Source organism: Micropterus dolomieu, linkage group LG08, assembly GCF_021292245.1.
Source record: "Micropterus dolomieu isolate WLL.071019.BEF.003 ecotype Adirondacks linkage group LG08, ASM2129224v1, whole genome shotgun sequence".
NCBI classification, from domain to species: Eukaryota; Metazoa; Chordata; class Actinopteri; order Centrarchiformes; family Centrarchidae; genus Micropterus; species Micropterus dolomieu.
In genome coordinates, this window is record NC_060157.1 from 7,892,667 (window position 1) to 7,914,288 (window position 21,622).

At 39.5% G+C, this 21,622-nt stretch overlaps 1 protein-coding gene across 2 annotated transcripts; it reads left to right on the forward strand.

Moving 5' to 3' along the window:
* Nucleotides 1–635: 635 nt before the first annotated feature.
* On the forward strand, nucleotides 636–21,621 carry rapgef3 (Rap guanine nucleotide exchange factor (GEF) 3). 2 transcript variants are annotated; one of them, XM_046057212.1, is made up of 28 exons: nucleotides 636–770; nucleotides 3,200–3,288; nucleotides 7,965–8,009; nucleotides 11,736–11,842; nucleotides 11,920–12,041; nucleotides 12,627–12,804; nucleotides 13,024–13,108; nucleotides 13,524–13,584; nucleotides 14,229–14,305; nucleotides 14,416–14,562; nucleotides 14,787–14,887; nucleotides 15,879–15,967; nucleotides 16,086–16,164; nucleotides 16,622–16,772; nucleotides 16,912–16,994; nucleotides 17,100–17,130; nucleotides 17,292–17,367; nucleotides 17,562–17,699; nucleotides 17,894–17,991; nucleotides 18,209–18,334; nucleotides 18,741–18,922; nucleotides 19,621–19,711; nucleotides 19,825–19,875; nucleotides 20,040–20,127; nucleotides 20,227–20,291; nucleotides 20,404–20,458; nucleotides 20,611–20,682; nucleotides 20,870–21,621. In XM_046057212.1, exons 2-28 carry the CDS (start codon nucleotides 3,235–3,237, stop codon nucleotides 20,986–20,988), a joined length of 2,571 nt encoding a protein of 856 aa, XP_045913168.1. In that variant the 5' UTR covers nucleotides 636–770; nucleotides 3,200–3,234; the 3' UTR covers nucleotides 20,989–21,621. The 2 variants fall into 2 exon arrangements, with proteins under 2 accessions (XP_045913168.1, XP_045913167.1); XM_046057211.1 differs by lacking the exons at nucleotides 636–770; nucleotides 3,200–3,288 and adding an exon at nucleotides 4,204–4,583.
* The last annotated feature ends 1 nt before the right edge of the window (nucleotide 21,622 follows it).

A 21,622-nucleotide genomic window follows, 5' to 3' on the forward strand; every position in this document is an offset into this window, starting at 1 on the left:
CACTGATGTGATAACGTGATGACTGGTTTTTAAGATGTAGGCCTACATTAGGTAAGATTATATGGTCACATTAAGGTCATTGACCGCTCTATGTGTCAAAGGCATATGTTGTTTAATTTAGCTTGATACATTAAAATATATAAACAACTGTGCATAAGTTCATATGGTCATAAAAAGTGTTGTGTTAAAACAACCTGTCAGCTAGAAAGCAACACAGATTTAACAAATATTTAACAAGATGCACAAATTGTATTTACAAAGGAGATATTCATAGAAAACGAAAAATGAAAAGGAAGTTATTTTCTCTGCATGAAACATATTACTTATTCTGAGCCATGTTAACTGGTTTGACTATATATCAAATACACATGATGTAGAAATGTGCTTCAAAGCTTTCCTGTGGTTGTTAGCTATGCTGCAGTAAAGGTTGAAAACCACACCATTTACTTTGTTGCTGTGAAGTGAAAGCAAATTAAATCAAACACTGTGCAGTTGCTTCTATTGTGATCCTGTCTTCACACACACACAAACACACACATTGCTGTGTCTCACTGCTGTAACCTATTCGACCCATGCCCCTGGGCACTCTCTTCGTGACCAATCAGAGAGATACAGGAAGCTGTGTTCAGCAGCACTCCCCACAACAACTCACACAAAATGCTATGACTGAGAAATCATCCTCGAACATATGAAAGGAGCAAAGGCTGAAAAAGGAAAGCGAAGAACCAAAAGATCGTGAAAGCCAATTTTACAAGAGCTGCATGCCAGTGGTGAGTTACTGATCACTTGTCAAAATAATGTAACAAACTGACAAATTTTTTGGTTTATGATATTGTTGTATAATTATTTTATTTCTTCTGATGGCAAATGGACTTTATTCTTTATATGGTATGCCATTAAAATATAAGATATTCTGACCTATCACTGACCTACGACCTGATCATTATATGTCTGAGAAGATTTTATGAGCTGTTTTTTCAAATTTATACTCCAAATGATATGTTGAAGTTATTTGTTGGTTGTTAGTGTAACTGAATTAATTTGGTAAGTACCACCAGGTGGCTGCGCAGCATGAGGTAGAGGTGTTAGAACGATGCTGACAAACTGGAGGTTTTGTAAGGTTTAGAATTATTATCACCATCTGTGTTACATGCTTTCACTCATATCTGCTTCATTTCAAGCAAATCAGATATGTCTTTCCCTGTCACTGTTAACTGGCCAGGGGAGAGGAAGGAAAAGGTGTGTGTGTGTGTGTGTGTGTGTGTGTGTGTGTGTGTGTGTGCACCACCAGACAGGCACAACGATGTCAGTTGGCAAAGTAGACATTCCATGGGCGTAGATGTGTTGCAGGAAATCCCACTCCCATTCCCGGAGGATCTAAATAGAATCACACGCACACACAAAAATAAATATAGAAAGAGAAAGAGAGAGAAAGACACAAACACAACACACAAAAAACATAATTACAAATATTTATAATAATAATCAATATATTTGACACTTATATAGAATCTTTTATTTAGTATATCTTATGAAAAAGGGACTCAGTCAATAAATTATCAATATATACAAGGTACAAGGTTGATTTATTTGTCACAATACAACAGGTTGTAGAGTGAATTTTGAGTTTGTAACTCCCTTCTGCTATGTAGCAAACAAAATACAAATAAAAACTATAAAATTATAAACAGAAATAAACAATATTTGCAGTGCTGAGGATATCTAATCTAAATATTGTGTACATTTTTATTATTTATGTTTAAATCTGACACACATGGATTTCCTCTCCACTGCATATTGCAGGGTATCTGTGTTCTCAATAGAGGGCAGCATTTATTGTAAAAATGCCAGACTGGCATTTGCAGTGAAGCTATGCAATGCAAACTCTTGAAGTGACCTGGTCACTGAAAAGTCTAGTTTTAATCTCACCTGTAAAATGGAGCTTTTTGATGGTCACAGCTGTACAATATGCTCTGAATCTAAAACTAAAAAGTGCAGCAATGCAGCAGTGTTAATGAACTTTCATTTCAATCCCAGGACCACAAAACAATTACCATCCTTGATTTTACTATTCAGAAAGCAATCCTTAGATTATTATCCGTGTTATCCTTATTCGTTGATTTCAGATACAGTAGATCTGGAAAGCATTTAGCTCCTTTGGTATGGCTGAAGCATTTTATATTTGGTACAAAAGTACCATAAATCCCTTAAAACAGTCACCTTTGTGCCGCTGTGTGCATCACTGAAACAATCAAGACAGTCACTTCATCAGATACTATCAAACAGTCTGTAGCAATGTGCTCTTTCTTATCAGCAAAATCATGTTTACATTCCCTCGGGAGGTCACAAGAAGCAAACTGGATTCCTTCATTGTGAACATCATCATGAGTCCCTGTGAGGCATTTGGAAGCGATAGAGAGTCACACAAGTTTAGCCAGAGCACAGAAAAGGTATCAGCCGCACTTAAAACAGTATTTTCTGTTTGGTTTGATCTCTTGCTTACTTTTGGGACAACTGTGACTGGAGGATCCTCATGACTCTACGGAGGTTTAAACTTGGTAAGATGTTCCTGGGTTTTTTTCTGAGAGATTGTAGCAGATATACATCAATTAGTTGCTTCAAAGCACAGGGAGTGCAGTGTGCCTATCTGTTGTGATTCAAAGCAAATTGGACTCTGTAGGCTTGGAGATCCATCATTCACTCACCACACCCACTTATAGATTAAGAAGCAGTAATGTCTAAAACAGAGGTAACATACAGGAGCAGGTGCTCAACTTTTAATAATATTGCACAGAAGAGGTAGTTCAAAAACATCTTTCCAGCTGGAGGAAAGACCAAACCAAAGCATGGGAAGCAGGACAGAGTGGATGTTCTTGTCTGTGTGTGTCTTGTGGAAAGCCATGGTAAAGTGACTCAGGCATTGAGGTCAGTACAGGAAGGGCAGCCCTGCACTGGAACAATAGCTGGGATTTAAACAAATCTTACGTAACAGCCAGCCTGCAGGACACAGACCATGATCCAGTTATAACTGGAGGTGCACGGGAAGTCAAGTTAGATAGAGGGCCCCCTTGTCATTGTTTGACAGTCCACAGATTTACATTTCTTTACTTGCTTTGACTAATTACTGAGAAATACACGTCACAATGCATTCCTGTGTTCATTTATTGCCTCTTAAAGTAATAACAAACCTGTTTCTCAGTTTTTCAGACAGATACTGTTCAAGCCATCCTCTCTATGGAGAAATCCATCTGTTCCCCACCAAGACGTTGTACACCAGACATGGGGGAAGTAAGTCATCTGCCTCTATACTTCAACACAAACAAACTCAATGAAATAACAGTGAACCACAGACATCATGTCTGAACCAGAGAAAGACGAGGCTATAGAGAGTTAGCAAGAGGCATTCACAGCTGAACATTACACCTGATGGTACAATATACAGCTTTATGAGTTTTATGAATCCATAAACCAGTGAGCAGTATTTCTAAGTTAATGCTTCTGAAAAGGACAAACACCTGTCATCCAACTGGGAACTAGAACTGAACAGCTACTGATGAGAGACATCAATTGCAGGTCTCCACCATCAACAGCTTTCTGCCCTTGAAAATGTTTATCTGCAAGTCCATGTGCCTACAGACCCGGTCGAGCCAGACAGCTGGACAACCTGATAAGTGTGTATGCAGAGGTCTGCAGATCATGTGGGCTGCCACCTCTGAGCTACTGTACTGAACAAACTAGACAATATAGTGCCTGCATGGAACATTATGCCTTCTTCAATAACCTTGACCCAATCTGGTGTATTTACAGTGTTAGGCAGACAACTCAAAAGTTTACAATCCTATGAGCCAGACGACTGTTTGTGTGGTTTCATTGAGATTTTCATCACAGAGAAGCACTTGAGGGTTAAGACCAGCTATGAATGTATGTTACAGGTTCAGTATTCTGTTGTCAGTATCAGTTCTGTATGAGCCTGAGGATACTGACACATTACTTTCTCTGCTCGGTGTTTTAAAGTAAAATCCCAAATATACAATGTGCACTTGTCCAAATATACACGGAATACATCCAAGCTAAAAAAAAAATCAAACGCCATTAATAGCCGAGGTAAGTACAGATTAAAGCTGGGGGAAGTCTCTGACTCTGTGTAGTTCCGTGCCAAAGCCAAAGAGCGCACACACGCAACTCAGCAGTGAGCCTGTGCTGCAAGGGATGGCTGAACATTACGCACTACGTCCTCACTGAGGCGGACACGTCTGGGGAGGTAACCTGTCTGGTTTTGGATCCAGGGACGACATATCTACAGGAGCCTGGCTGAATTTGTGGGACAGAATGCTGAGTCCTGAGCTGACACTGCCGCCGTGTTGTGTCGTGGCTGTACAGTAAACGAGAGCGTGACGGGTTAATCTGTTGTGCCGGGAATAATGTCTGGAAGTGCTGAGTCCGGGTGCAGATCTTCTGACTGGGAAAGTTGTTTGTCGGTTGTTTTGATCTGAGAAAAGATGCATCTGTTTCGCAGTCACAATTACCGAGTGTTCCCGGATCGCTACTCAGTGGAATCACCGACCATACGAGGCATCAGCTGGGTATGCTGCTTTAATGTTTAGCCTACTCCGGAGAAAAAACTGCAGAGTAGATCGTGGAACATGAACAGGAATTAGTATAGTGTAGGGTGTCACACAAATATGATAAGGAGATGAGATAAGAGTGAGGATAATACTCCAGTATAAAATAGCAGTAACTAACACAGTGTAGAAATATAAATGTTCTGCATTCAAATCTTACTTAAGTAAAAATAGAGAGTAAATAGAGTAAAATATACTAATATATACCAAAATAATTTCAGAATAATATATTGTATCACTGGATTATAATTAGTGATGCATTGATGTGTAATGCTGCAGTTGGTAAATAGGGAACTAATTTCAGTTTATTTATGTGCTGCCTGGTGGCTTAAATAATAATAATATAGCATAATGTATTATTTGATTTATAGTGCATTTAAATAATCTTAATGTGCAAAGTAACAATAACTAATGTTGTTAAATAAATGTAGTTGAGTATGACATTGGCTTCCAAAATGTAGTGGAGCAGAAAGTAGCACAAAATAGAAATACTCAAGTAAAGGAGATGTACCTCAAAATTGTATCTAAGTACAGTACTTAAATACTTAATTACTTTCCACCATTGATTTTGATCATCATTTTCTTCATCATCATGTACCCCATTACCACCGCGAGTAATAAGAAGATACCTTTTTTTGTTTGTAAATGTCTTGAATTAGTCTGAAATCCCTGCTGGAGAAGTTGGTAGCTTCTGAAAAGCTAGTATAATCATGCTTTGTTGTGCAAATTGGCATCTTGTGAATGTCTGACACACAGTGGTTTAATAGCCATAAAAGCCCTAGATTTTGTTAAAGTGACAACCAGCCTCCAGCATATGGCAGAATTGTATTTAAAACTGTTTGAAAAAAAGAAACTCAGCAAAAAGTCTGAGTTGCAGGAGAGGTGGAGAAAGCAAGAGGAACACTGTTTGTCAGAGAGCAGGTGAAGACAGTGGGGTTTATTTCACCCCCTCTCAACGCCACTTTGACACGGTTCGGGTCCCCAAAACCGCACGTTACAGATATTTCAAGATCACCTCCAGTAAACCAAAGCAGATTTCTTTATTGTTTTAGCAGCTTGGGTGTGGGGACACAAGAAGGTAACAAAGCATTTTTTTTAAAATCAAACTCAGATTATAAATACTGTATTGTTTATTGTTCACCTTCACCACAACACCCCCCCCACACACACACACACACACACACACACACAACCCACACACGTTTACAAAAGAGCTTGTAGAAGAATGGGAGGTTTTTCTTTCCAGGTCACAGGAAGACACAGAACAGTGGTGAGGCTCATAAGTTCTAAAATGACTTGCCTTTTAAGCATCAATAGGTCAAAGACAACTGTAAATTTCTACAGACTGTATTTTGAACTTCCTGCGCTTACCGTTACAAGCTTATATCAATGTCACATTTTACATAACAGCAACTCATAAGGTACAGTACACAGTAAATAAGTAACAATTATGTTTTGGATCTTTTGGCATGTCAGTGTGACACCTGAGCTTAATAATCGCTCAACGTAACATGCTGCACATATTCTCAAATGTCACAGGAGTAGTTAAACCTGTTTTCACTGCACCAAGGGAGTTTGTGTTTATTCAGGCTATCTTACACATAATAAATTACACAAGAGCACTTCCAGAGAGGTGTCCTCGCCAGGCCAATAACAAGATTTACACAAAAGTGTAAAGTTTGAGTTGACAGAATGTTAAAGCACCCTAATCATGAAATTATTAAATGCATTGACTTGACATTATACACGTGATTATCTTTTCTTTGGGCGCATTGAATCTACTATTCTGGCACAAAAGTAGTGGGATCTGCCTCAATAATATGATTAATTTCATAACTGTTCATTTATGTTTGATATCATCAGTGAGCACAACTGAACACTGAGCACAGAGGCATTTGCTAATCCCTTCTCTAAGCACATGCAGGCGCATACCTTTAACACGGGCAAAAACCAAGCTCATATTGCTGTCATCATTAGAAGATGCCAGGGCATCGACTCACTGTCCTTGTTGCACTTGCATACCAGTGCTGAGACATTGAGACAAAATAGAACAAACCGCAGAAGAAACGTTTTTAATTATGTCTACCTGACTACAGACCTGGAAGGACTCAGGGGGCACATGTGTCATTTTGGTTTGGTCATAGCTGATGAACTATGTCTATATATGTGGTTAAATTCAGTCAAAAAATAAGTATTTTATATGAGTGAGTTAAAAACAATTGGCATTGCACCATTCAAGCTATCATGTGACATGGCTGGCTGCACTGCAGACCAGACAAAGCATGTCACAAAGTCTGTCTGCAGACAGACTGGAGACACTTAAAAGATGTATGTCAGTGATGTTAGGTCGATAAGCTTCCTGATCAATACAGACAGTTACTGTGTGAGTCTGATTACTTTGCATATTTGAAATTTTTCTTCAAGCTGTTCATACAATGCATCAACACAGCACAAAGAAAAAAATGCGCATATTATAAACATGTGCCCATATCCCATTTAGTAAATATTTTGTCCTTGCAACAAGAGCAACCCAATGCTGAAATCAGTTTTTCTTCATTTTGTGAGGGTTCAGACAAAGCACTACGTACCAACAAGCTACCAGATCTGGAGAGAAATATTTGATCTTGAGAACTTCCTTGAAAAAGGCCTTCATACATCTCTGAATTAAATTCACTGAAAGCAGTTGCCTTTGGAATACAGGTCGGCAACTGTAGCTACAAAGGGATCATAAAAACATCAAAACCTATCCAAAAAGAGGAAATACAGCATAGGCCGAAGTACAGACATGGGACTGTTAAATATTTGTACATTGCAACAGTTTTAGTTTAGGGCTGATCAGACTATGAAGGAAGGGAGTCTCTAGAAAAAATATTCAACTTAACATATGAATCTGTGGCAACTGCTGCATTGCATTTAATCTTCGAATGGTTAGGATATTTAAAAGCCTTTTCATTTGATAAGATGGTCTGTAGTTAAAAGCAACCTTTTCACTTAACAAAACGCGTGGCAGCAGGCTATGTACTTTCCTTTGCTGATGTCTGTGCACTCTTTCCTCCCACCTCATTCCACACACTTTACACCCACCCACATCACACTGGAGACAATGGTAACACAGCGCAGGTTGAGATAATGTATTTGTGTTGACCTTCATCCCAATGAAAAGAAAGAAATTTTTCTTTCTACCGGGACTGTCCATCTTGGTTATTTATGTTTATTTGGTGCAACCACAACGAGATTATCATCAACGAGAACTCCAGCATGTCGTTTCAAAATTATCTGCTTTATTTCAGAAGCTTTAGCTATGCAGAGTGGTAGTAACATCTCTCTTTCATTTTCTCTTAGACCCCGCTGCCAGAGGCCCTGAATTCAAAGGACACTATGAAGCAGGTGTGTATGCCAGAGAGGGTGAGCTATGCCTTTGTACGTCACCTCCCCACAGCCAAGAATAATCCAATGTTCTCACTAGTGTTTTTAAATTCATTCTGAACATAAGGAGAAACACTGGCCTCCTGAAGCATGTCTTCAGGAGGTTAGCCAAATATGCTTGAGCAAATATGGATTTTCTCCTCCACCATTATTGAAAACTGACATTTATAATAAATATGGTTGGATTTTCTTTGAGCTCTTGTCATAAGAGATAGTTATTATTTAGCATCTTATAGTAAGTCTGTTGATATCCTTTGTCATTTTCTTATTCAAGACCTCCATAGCAATTTCATAATCATGTTTGTAAGCACATAGCAGGCTTCTCAAGCTGTATTTGTCACTCTGCTAATTAGCTGACCACAGATTTGACACTGGTTGGTATAGCTCTTGAATGCAAGTCTTTAAACTATCACCTGCCTGGATTTTTTCTCTCTCTTTTGGTGGCTTTAAGCTGTACTGACCTCTGCCATCATCCAGAGTTGCAGTGCTTGCATCCTTTCAAACTGCTGAACTTGTTCTTTTGTTGTTATAATGTCCTGCATTACTACTCAAGCGAGTCTTAAAAAACACATTCCTAGTGGGGACGGCAGTCACAAGGAGTCTAAAGGGCACTTCAGGGCCCTCAGTTAATTGACCCTCCCTACCCTCCCAAGCCCTATCTCACCCAGCCCAGGCCCCTCACACTGCTTCATCTCAGCTTCTTCAACAACATACCAATGACAGAACTTTTAAAACACTGATAACAAGGTGTAAACTGTCGATTCAGTGGACTCCCTCAGACAGAAGAATTAGATATTTTTTAACACCAAAAGTTATCAATGTCTGTGCATTTTCTTTTGTGCTGGAGAGAAAAGATAGAGATTATAGAGAAATTGTGTCTGCAGGAGGCAGGTGTTGCTAACCTCTTAGAGTTTTGTTTGGTTGCTTAGCAAAATGTTGGCTCCAGATTCTACAAGTCAATAATGAGCATCATACGTTCTGATAGCACCGTACAAGACACACATACTTTTCACTTGCCTGTGGCTGAGATGGTTCTATTATGCAGGCAAATGATTTTATTAATTGGATACATAGGTTGTGCACAATGTGTATTCTTTAGGCAACTTTCCCATGCTCATCTAGTGTAGGTCAGAGTTATAAGTTCACTGATACAACTTGAAAGATCTAAAAACTGGTGCCAAATGACCAAATCAAAGGTCTGGAAAAACATTTTACCCATAGCCGTCATGTATTGCAGGATAGAAATGTTAGCTTCAGAATTGTGATCTTATTTTTTACACTCAAAAATGAGCAGAGAAATCAAGTATCTGCAGTCTACAGAGCTGCATTAAACTCCTCACACAGCATTGATAGCTTGTAGCTGCGTCTCCCACAACACAGCCCACCAAGGTCACAGAGAGTGTGAAACAGAGAAATGTCTTTCCTACAGAGAAGACACATAGTGGATAACTGTACTCATCATCATTCCACCCCACAAGACAAATGCATTAAACCTAACCACATGCTACACACTTCAAAAGCCAATAATGAAACCTTTCAGCTAGGACCAGATTGAAGTTAAAGAAAAGCTACAATACACAGAATATATAGTGTGATTGTGTTGTAATAAAAACAATTACAACCTTCTTCCAGTCAAATGATGTTGTTCACTTCTATGTGATATTAAGCATATGCCCTGCTGAAGAGTGTTTGAGTAACCTTTACAGGCTGTAGAGCAGCTGTTCTGTAGCTAGCCCTGCAAAAAAGTGGGTGTAGTAATTTAGAACCATAGGTAAAGATCATGTAAGTTTAAGAGTTTAAGTGTAAATCAATATGAAGTTTATTATTCTACTTTACATTAGCAGTCTTAAGGCAGTTTTTAAATATAATGACCTCAACAGCACAATGGACCTCGGTCATAAAATGGGTTATGACTGTCTGTCCAAACCTCACAGATGGCCCATACATCAGTATTGATCGCCGGAAACTGGCTGCCTGAGTGTGAATTGTACTTGGGAAAGGTGTTTGCTCTGTTATTTGAGACCCTAATTTGGAACAATTACCTGTGAGTTATAGTTTGTAGATAACATGTTTAGGTGCCCTACATATAGACAATAACCAACAGAGAGGTCCATCAAAGACAGTCAGCACTGGAATGAATTACATAAAAATGTTTTTGTTTTCTGCATGTTTATATGAAAGCAGCGAGGGCTAGGACCCCTTCATCAAATATGGCTTTTGGTATTGTTTTTATAAGGACTGGGTTAGGTAATGGAAAATTGCCCAATCAAGAAAATAAGTTTTGGAGCTGACATGCCTGAGAATGCAACTGTGAGAGTCCCATGGGAAAATGGGCCCCTGGGAATACTGGTGACCTCTAGACGACATAACTCCAGTGAGTGGGACACAGCAGACGCCTTGGGGCACATTTACTTTGTTGATGTCAAGTCTGGGAACAGGCTGATGTGGGCATGATAGGTTGAAGTGTGTACTGCACAGTGTTACCCACAGTAGTCCGTTATAGTTGTACATTATAATTAGCAGTCCTGTGTGAACGTGGATCTAACAAGCATGTGCCATGGCCCCCAGTCCAGGTGAAAGAGCAAAGGGGATGTTGGCGTCATCGAAGCATGGGGTCAGTAGATCGGTCAAAGGTCACCAGGCGTTTTTGAGCAGCAGAAGACTTGAGGAGGCAAAGGGTGCTGGTAGTTTCTGAAACTGGCCTCCTTACATCATCATCACTCCACTTAAGGAGAAAATTGATATAGGAAATGGCTGTTAGGTTCTGTGGGCTTCAAGACCACCATCTTGGGCAAATACGGTGCCTTGATTAAAATCCAAAGAACAAACAGGCAACCTTAGTCACTTGTGGAATCACAAGACTGAGTGAGAGGGGAAGTCTAACAGGGAGGAGCTAAATGAAAAACTATACTTTTTTCACTCATTAAGACAATCAATATTATTGGGTGGTGGTTTGATCCGATTTGTTTTTGAAAAACAAGTAAAGCGTGAAACGGCCTGAAATAGGACAGCCGCATTACAGCCACAAACAAAGCACATTGGTGTTACATAAGCCTTGCTTCTGCATCAGTGGCTGACAGGTTTTGCACCCCTGTCTGCAGTCGTTTTGGATTTTACACCTGAGCCGAGTGAGTTGTGTGTATGTGTGTCTGCGGGTGGGACTGAGGGGGAAGAGAATCGAGGGAGGTTCAAAGGAAATACTTTGAGGGTGGTCGGAAAGTGAAAGTTTGTTGTCGCTGCCAGAGAGTGAGTTGTAGAGACTGGAAACTGAGCGAGGTGTGGGAGAGTTTGAAATAGCAATTTTTTAACACATTCTCACCTCCACACCACATTACGCTCTAACGCCCACAGAAATCTCCACACACGCTATTGACGTATGTGCCATCACACAAAATCTCCATGCTGAGGTGAAATGCAAAGAAACTTGTCTCCTTGTCTTTCATACACACACACACTCTCTCTTTTGCTAACTTAGCTGATGCCAACACACAAATCGGCTGTTTCAGTTAACAAGACCACCTGTGTTACATATCCTCCTCCTTTGTTTACATAGCTCTCTGTCACTCTTTCTCACACTGTCTCATCATAAAATCGTACATCGTAAAAGGAACTCACACAACTCACATTAATGTCTATGAAAGAATGACTAATAGTTTATCTGCTTAATCTTCTTTCATGTTTATGAAGTTTCTTTCAGATCGTGTTGTAAAGGCAGCAAGATCAGTGTATAGTGTTATAATCGAGAGGAACCCAGGTCTGATCCGAGATAGAAAGTATCACCTCAAAACATACAGGTACCCACATTGGAGATTTAAAATGTGACAATCTCTGCAAATTACATGCAAATTCACATGCTAAATTTCTCTCACAGACAATGCTGCTCTGGTAAGGAACTTGTTGATTGGCTGATGAAACAAAATGAATGCCTGCAATCAAGAAGCCAGGCAGTTGGGATGTGGCAGGTCTTGGTGGATGAAGGAATCCTTCTTCATGGTAAGAGCTAAAGAGCTGAATTTCGCAGAAAAATTAAGGACACATTAACATAATATTTGTCAGCGAGCTCACGCCTCGGCACGGACAAAGTATGTGGAATAATTCCACAGAAACTCCTGTCATGTTCTTGTATTTCTTAATATATTCTGATAATAATGTCTCTGCACTCAAGAATTTTCCAGAAGTGCTTGAGTAGCTCAATATCTGGTGACTGAGCCTGCCGGGGCATATGTTTTACAATGTGTACTCACTCCATCAAGTGTTCTCTTACCGCTTATGCTGTCTGGATGGGGCACTGTCTTCCCGGAAGAGACCACTCCAATCAGGATATAAATGCTTAATCATCAAATGAAGGGGCTCACTCAGAATAGATTTGCACTTATTTCCATCCGAGTTTTGTAAAGCTCTAATGACATGACATGAGAACTAAATTCTCCTTAAGGTCAGCGTTTACTCATTTATTTCCTTTTTGTTTCCTTTTTTTAAATAATACACATTATTATGTAATCACCATATCTCTAAAGGTCTGCACTCTTAGTTAAATTTGGGTCTCATTAATGCCCTACCCCCTTGTGTTCAATCAAGTGAAACATGAGTTGAACTTCCATGACAAGGACACCCAGTTCTATCGCTTCCAGGACTCTGAGTGTGGCCTAAACCACGTAACAAATGAGAAGGACTCAGAGGAAGAGCTGCAGGAGGGTCTGTCGCTCCTGTCTCAGCTGGGTCCCGATGCTCTGCTCACTATGATTCTACGCAAATGGTCAGTAGGTTGAGCTTTTATATAACTATTATGCATGACAACCTGTATATGTAGTAATACCTAAATAGTAAAGTTATTTTCATATTTATCATATATGACAGTCCTGTGTCGTTCATACATCCGTTCAAAGGAACCAGTGCAGTTGGATGTTGTCATTAAGTATCTTTCAAAAAAGTCCAGCGTTGTTTGATTACACCTGTTTTCTCAACTTCCCTGTAGCCCCAGTCAGAGGAGTGCTGAGGACCTGGAAGTCATTTATGAGGAGCTGCTCCATGTCAAGGCTGCAGCTCATCTCTCCACTTCTGTAAGTCACTATTACTACCTGCTCTTGACATCAATGCTGACCCCCCAATCCTTATGATTAAAGCCACCATAGGTTGATTTTTTTAAGTGATTGTAGCATAAATTATTTTAAAGGCAGATGTTTTTATGTGTAAAAAAGTGAGACAGTCAAGCAATTACACTGCAGTTCAGAAGCTTTACTTTGATCGTGATAGTACACCTTAAATTTAATTTGATATAACAGCTCCATTTGGATCTCTTTTCAAGGCTAGTATTATTCTTGCATGAACACAATCAAACATAAAACTCTTGACATTGAATGCTAAAAACAGGAACATTTGCCCAGTTTCCTCTGATTCTTACTATAAAAATAAAACAATGAAAACAGGAATTATCAATGCATCCCAGTCTCATTTCTTTCCTTGTTGTGCCTGTAGGTGCGTAAGGAGCTGGCAGCAGTACTGGTCTTTGAATCACATGCCAAGGCCGGAACAGTCTGTGAGTGTGACAGCTTTTCTGACGTTTGAGCTTGGGTGGTAGAGAGCCTTGCTACATACACAGAGAGGCACGACAGTTTCATTGTGTAGTTGAACCACAAGAAAGTACACTGATGTACAAATTCTTGACATCTTGACGTGGGGCGGCTGTGGCTCAGGAGGTTAATCGGAAGGTCGGCTGTTCCACCAGTGTATGAATGTGTGTGAATGTTAGTTTCTGTTTGAGCACTTAGGCTCATTGTATGAATGTGTGTGAATGGTGAATGTGAGGTAGTGTAAAAGCACTTTGAGTGGTCGAAAAGACTAGAAAGGCGCTATACAAATACGGAGCATTTATATTTACATCCTCTTCTGCACAACAAGCATTTCAGATATATTATCTCTACCAAACCATGTATTACATCAGTAATATTCTCATATTCCTCATTGATTTATTACTTAAGTGGCAGCAATCAGGTCATCATTTGTCTTTTTTCTTTTGCTCTTTTCATCTCTCCCTTTGCCCATCTGGTCTTGAATATGAACGTCGTACATAAAGCCCATTGTATGAAGGTGTGCTGTACTTGTGATCTTCATGTAATTCTGATGGTTACATAGACATGTGTATATGACCGATGTTGGAGCTGACTTTTTTTTGTGATGTAGTGTTCAGTCAGGGGGACAAAGGCACATCTTGGTATATCATCTGGAAAGGCTCTGTAAATGTGATCACGCATGGGAAGGTAATTCCATTTACTGGTTGCAAAAATAATAATTTTCATCATGAAATGCCTTGTTTCCCAGGAATTGGATGCTGCTATAATGTAATGCTGAAAGTACTGTGTGCATTCAGGGCCTGGTAACAACACTACACGAGGGTGAGGACTTTGGGCAGTTAGCTTTGCTGAATGATGCACCTCGTGCTGCCACCATCATCTTGAGAGAAGATAACTGCCATTTCCTTCGTGTTGATAAACAGGACTTTATACGCATTCTCAAGGTCTGTCTAAGTATCTAATTACTATATGTGCAGCACTGTGGCTTTTTTGTTCAACAATGTCAACAATGTAGTAAAGTGCTATCACACATTTAAAGCCATATGTGATTGTAAAAAAGCTGCAGGTGCTGAGGTGCTCTTAAAGCTCTATCCATTATTCAGATCCACAGATACACTAAATATGTATTTCGTCTGGGTCATCCATGTCTGTATTTCTTGTCCTTTAGGATGTTGAAGCTAACACAGTGCGACTTGAAGAGCATGGGAAAACTGTGCTGGTGTTGGAGAAGAGCACCGACCGGGCCGAGCAGGGAGGAAGCAACAGCAAGTGAGAAACTCTGAAGCACACACCTCTGTGACAATACAACAGTGACTTCACGAGTAGGTCATTAAAACACTTCACCTAGGTGTGGGCAGAAACTGTATCACGCCAAAACAGTATACAAATCTTTTTGTGAAACATGATTAATATCTTATTAATGGACTTTTATCTGACAGCCTGTAGAGAACTGGACTTCAACCCTGCCTATGACTTGTTATCAGTCTTGAAGGGTTTTTAACAAACATAAAAGTGAAGTTACATGATGTTGACCAACCAAGATATATTATGTAAAGAGCCAACAATATTACATTTTTGAACCTGATGCCATTAGGCAATGAGTCCTCAAATGTTGTTATAGAAGTTATGACGTAGCTCCAGTATGTGCTGGAAGGCATTTTATAGTTTAACAATAAACGTGTTATCTGTAATTAACCCAACATTGCTGTCCACTTATGGTATGCTACAGTCAACTCGCCAACTGCTGTAAACACCAGTCTGCAAGACAAACTATGTAATGATTACGTCAAAAGCTTTGTTCTGGTTCTGCTTTTTTTGAGGGAGCTATCAGTTAATGTACATGCAAACCGATAATAAAGTATAAAGATTGTTCTCATAATTAAATTTTTCAGTTATTGTTGTATTTAACAGATACAGTGCCCTACATCTGTAGTTTGTGCTTAAAGCTAATTAGCAAGTATTGCTAACACACTGAACTAAGACATGTTAGCAATCAGCTCAAAGCACCTCTGTGCCTAATTGCAGTCTTAGAGCCACTAGCTTGGCTGTATACTCAGTGTTGTTCCCTGGGCAGATGTTGCACAGTCACCCTTAAAAGGAATGCAAATCAGTACTATACAAGCATGCAGAACAATTATAGTAATATTATACTGCATTATCAGGCACTAAGTAAAACACACACAATGAAGCACAATGCATGCATGTAGAGTAATAAAAAATTAAATGTTAATATTTGTCTCTTCTGTTGTGCTCTGTGCAGGTACACTGTTATGTCAGGAACACCTGAGAAAATCCTGGAACACCTACTGGAAACAATAAAGTTGGATTCTAACGGAAATGACGCCATAGGTGGAGCCTGCAGGCATCTTCTTACCTTTTCCCTTGGGTTGTTGAGTGATTCAAGATGATCAGATTTAGTTAGCTAGTCAGTTAACTCTGTGTTGTTGTGATGTTTGTCTCCCTGCAGATCCATGTGTGAGCGACTTTATGCTCACCCATAAAGTCTTCATGCCCTCCAGCCAGCTGTGTACCGCACTACAGCACCAATATCCTGTTGTGGTCAATAATAATACACAGTGATGGTGATGCTGATGATAAGGATAATGTGTACTACCACTGCCTCTGCTGCTTATGTTTATTATCAAGGTTCAAGAATCAAAGAAATATATTTACCATTAAACAACACAAGGCTGTACAATGAAATAAAAGTTTGTAGTCCCTTCATGTTACACATTGAACATAACAGATAATTCCATTCCTATTAAAATAGGGTAACATATAAAATAAATAAAACAATAGACAGTTTGTATTTGTATACATATATACATACACATATATACCCAGGAAATAATTCTGCAGTGCATTTTTATGATGATGATGCAGTCTAAACAAACATTTAATTGCCATAACTAGTGCATTCTGCTGAAACACAATGTCTCATAATTGTTTCAGTGTCTTTGTTTGTAAAGCTGTCTATGTTATACCCCTTAACCGTCATTGCACCTACCAGGCAGAGCTCTCTGAGGGTTCAGATCAGGAGAAGGCTGCTTACATTATCAACACCAAGCAGAAGGTAGTAAAGCTGATTGGCCAGTGGGTGGCGCTGTTTGGCCTACTGCTGAAAGAAGATCCTATTGCTTCGGACTTTCTGGAGGTGGGAATGCAGGCTCTCTTTAATTACATGCTTATGTCACAATGTCCCTCGGTTGGAATTTTTTCCGAACCATTTTAAGAATATCGATTTTGTTTATGAGGGGGGTCAGTAATTATGTCCCTGCTTTTTCAATTTCCAGACAATGAAGAAGGAGGTGGCCGGTGATTTTCGTCTGTCCAGCATGCTGAAAGAACAATTTAGGGAAAGGAGGCGAACAAAAGTGTAAATGTTTATTTTATTTTATCTTATAACATCTGCAATTTTTACAACATTTCTAAAGTCATAAATATTGCATCATGCTAACGCTGTTTTTCTCTACCTTAACAGATTGGAGAATGGATTTCAGTCACTGAGTAGGGTAAGCATCTTCACACATATTAAGTGTTTGCAGTTGGCAGCTGCGCGCATAATATTAATATCAGAGATGCATTTAATGAGAAAACAGTTTGAATGTCAGGTTACTGTAATTTGCCAGTTTAATGTCACTGACATGTTGTGTCACTCTGATGCTATCTACAGAACCAACTATTTGACTGGTTTTCAAACTGTGAGGAGGCAGTGGGGAGGTTACAACCAATCAGAGCACAAGATAAAGGTAAGTAAGTGAAACTTAACTTGTTTTGATCTATATCACTACACTACATTGCAACATGGAACTGGATGAGCTCATCTGTCTGGGCGTTATTTATGAGTAAGACATCTCACCACACCTCATTACTTATGTCATCAATCAACATATCTTGACATGTTGGCTTCTCATCTCATCTCTCCTGTCCCATCTCGGTGCAGTGCTTTATGAGATCTACAGGCCAGACAACAAACCTCTCACTCTGATGCTCCCAGTGAACACATCTGTACAGGATGTGATGTCGGCAATAGTCAAACCTGGAGGAGATCACATCTTGGTCAAAATTAACTCCACAGGAGGTGGGACTTTTTTTTTTAAATGTGTATTTTTCTCTTATATATCCTGTTCCTGTAAAATTGTTTGGATAAAGCCTTCAGAGTCGCATTTTAATGTGGTTTCCAATCAAGTTGGAGTCATGTTCATTGGTTTTACTATCGTTCTTTGTCAGTTCATTATGCTGAAAATGTGTTTTTGATAAATTAAATGCACACAGAGAGAGCTCAGATAAAGCTGGATGCTACTGCAGTTTACACAGCACTGGGACTCAACGAGAGACTGTTCATCTGCACAAGCAGCGAAGTGGAACAACTGGTGAGAAATAGGTGCCCTCCATACCAACATTTTGCTAAATTAAAGAAAAAACATCTTTTCATTATGTTCATTATTTATCATGGTGCATGCAGTTGAGTTTGACATGGTGGTGTGGTTCAAAGCAATTTACCTGCACGGAAAGCCATCAAAGCTCCTCGCTCAAACACACTCACACACACACACACAATTTTCTATCTGTTAATTTTATTTCTCCTAGATTCCCCTGAAGGAGCAGCAGGGTCCAGAGCGAGGAACAACTGACATCCTTGAACAGATGGGCTCTAAAGACATTGCCAGTGAACTTGCCAATTATGACTGGGAAATGTTCACTGCCATGCATGAGGTAACTCTTCAGATCCAACAGATTTTACATGTCCACAGCATATAAAGTAACTGATACAGAACAAAGAAAATTGCTTATTTACACTTCAAATGCCTCATCGGGGTGAAGCTCCAGTATTCTGTTGTGTGAGTAAATCCACTGCTGGAACTTGCATTCAGATATTTCCTCATTTCAACAAAGGACTAGGAATCTCTTTGGGTCACTCCTTGGCTCTTTTCATCTGACAGTAGCTGTTTTCTTATCAGATCAGCTGGTCCTCCAGTACAACACTTCCTGCATGCTTGACATGTTTCTGAAGAAAGTCACAATGATTAGGTCACCTGTAAAAATTGGTATGCAGATTCCTTTTTTCACAGTGTGAGTAATTAATGCCAGTGCTTGTGACTTATTGATCCTGTCTCTCTAGGTGGAGCTTGTGTACTATGTATTCGGCCGTCATAAATTCCCAGGTGCCATGACAGCTAACCTAGAGCGGTTTGTACGGCGCTTCAATGAGGTGCAGTACTGGGTGGTGACTGAGCTGTGCCTCTGTGAAGACCTGGTGAAACGAGCCATTCTGCTCAAGAAGTTCATAAAGATTGCTGCAGTGTAAGAGTCAGTTACATAAAACTATAGCCATGTTTTGATGGCAGTGTAGGGCAGTCTCTCCACCACGTTGGTTCACACCGAACTAGCTCTACATCTATTGGTTGGATTGCCATGACATTTTGTACAAACCAGAGGATGAAGCCTACTGACCTCAGTGATCCCTTGACTTTTCATCTAGTGCCATCAGCAGGTCAAAGTCTTCACTTAAAAATATTAATATCTCCAATGGATTTGTACAAAATTTTGTACAGACATTCATAGTTCCCAGAGGACAACCATTAATGACTTTAGTGACCCTGTAACTTTTTCTCTAGTACCACCATCTGGTCAAAGCTGTAATTCGTCCAACACTTTAGCTTCTGACCAAATACCTTGAAAATGAATTACCATACATTCCCATCAGCCTCAGTGTATTTTGTGTTAAGCTCTAATTAGTAAATGTAAGCATGCTAACACTCCAAACGTTATACCTGCTTAATCAGCATGTTAGCATTATTACTGTGACCATGTTAGTACGCTGATGTTAGCATTTAGCTCAAAGCACCACTGATTAAAGTTTAGCCTCACAGAGCCACTAGCGTGGCTGTTGACTCATAGTCTTGTGTACGTGTAATATTTTTTAAAACCTGCAAAAATCAAAAAACACTTCAAGAACAGAACTTTGTCAGTCTGAAACCTATGTATCCTCTCTGTTACAGATTAAAGGAGCAGAAGAATCTCAATTCATTCTTCGCTGTGATGTTCGGTTTGAGCAACAGTGCAGTACACAGGCTTTACAAGACCTGGGAGGTGAGAAACCCCTAAATGCAACATTCAGGATGATAATAAATGTTGCGTAATTTACTAAACAATAACTTTGGTAATGACTCATGCAACAATTTGCTTGGTATTGTCTATTGCAGAGAATCCCCAGCAAGACAAAAAGAATTTACTGTGCTTATGAGAGGTTGATGGTAAGTTTCACTTTGTGCTCTCGTTCAATACCTTTCATAAATGTCCCGAAACTCTCAATGTACTGTTCTGTCTATAGTTTACCAACTTAACATTCATAGGCAGCTTATTATCTCCTGTTAATTTTAACATAAAGTGTTCTCTGTATATTTTCTGCTCCTGTTAGGATCCCTCACGCAACCACAGGGCCTACAGACTGGCTGTGGCCAAACTCAGTCCTCCCTACATCCCCTTCATGCCTCTGCTGCTCAAAGGTAACAGATACTAGCATTATCTTTATGGGATTAGATGTGAATGTCTTGTAACTTTTATCACTGATCACCGACATGTTCTCTTTTCCTCTATATGGCTAGACATGACATTCATCAATGAGGGAAATCCAAACTATGTAGACAAATTGGTCAATTTTGAGAAAATGGTAAGACAGAAAATGTTTTTGTAACGTAGCTTGGCTCGATTATTCCCCTCACAAATATCATCCTCTGTCTGAGACTGACTTAAAATGTTTCCTTTCCCTCCGATTCTCATAGCGCATGATAGCCAAGACAGTGAAAATTGTACGAGGATGCAGAAGCCAACCTTATGGTGAGTGATCCAGTTGAGCTTGTCATACAACTAGCAGACTCTGTAGACAACTATATGCATTCGGGAATGGGCAATAGATAATGTTGGGTTATGGCTATGAATGACGCAGATAGGATGTATCAGACATGTTAACTTCTATTTCTCTTCTGCAGTGCCGTCATCTCCTCAGAGGGGCCTGGCAGATCGGATGTTTCTGGAAGGGCCTGCTACTCGCATATCTACATGTAAGCTACATGTAATCTACCATATCGTTCACTTGTACTCAGTTGTAATTCCTGTAAGCTAAAGGGTTTCTTTTCACATTAGTCCTTTTCAAATTCACATTTTGGCTTAAAATAACAGGGAAGCTTTACCAGTGTAAACACTCATATTCATTTACTGAGTCAAAAATGATTTCTTCTGCTCATCCAGACTCAGACAATGCCCTTCCTCTGCGAAGTCCCAGCAACATCCGACACTACATTCAAAACCTGAAGGTGATTGACAACCAGCGCAAACTTACACAGCTATCAAGAACAATAGAATGCTAGGACATCAACTTGCAAATGTACAAAGACTATAAAGTTGTAGCACAAATCTGAACAGAGAACATATTGTACCTGGATGAACAAAACTTCCACACTCGTCTAAACAAGATGGATCTCTGGAGGTGTTGAGTCCTGTGGATATTCACTCGAATTCAAGGAGCTTGGACATTCATGGAAAAACTTTCTGCACAGCATCATGAGTGAAAATGTGCTGAACCTCTAATGCTGAACCAGAGAATCCAGTTCTGTGTCCCTGGGAATTATAGGACACTTTTTATACAAAAAGCCTTATAGCACACCAGTGTATACATCTTGGTGTATTTGCCATAGTGGAAACTGATGCCCTCACAATGACAATGTTACAACATGTACAGTTAAGCAAATTTTGCCTCTCTTTGGTGTCAAAATTAATTTATGTGACATATAATAAACTGCTTGTGGAATAATGATTCTCATGATCACACAAGAGTCATAGGAACACATACCACAGATAATGTTTGCCATATTTTATCACTTGGGGTCAGTTTTTTGTGCACTAATATTTTCACATCAAAACTAATATATTGTATCAGATCCTTTTCTGGCAGTAAGGCCACTTTCATACAATGTTGTTTTTCTAAATAAATTATTTTCTCAG

What these genes read in the sequence shown, in the direction of transcription:
- rapgef3 (XM_046057211.1), top strand. Translation starts at nt 4,500, where the DNA reads ATGCATCTGTTTCGCAGTCACAATTACCGAGTGTTCCCGGATCGCTAC. An exon ending in CAGCTCATCTCTCCACTTCT is followed by an intron (nt 13,109 to 13,523) that starts GTAAGTCACTAT and finishes TTGTGCCTGTAG; the next exon opens with GTGCGTAAGGAGCTGGCAGC. An exon ending in AATCAGAGCACAAGATAAAG is followed by an intron (nt 17,368 to 17,561) that starts GTAAGTAAGTGA and finishes ATCTCGGTGCAG; the next exon opens with TGCTTTATGAGATCTACAGG.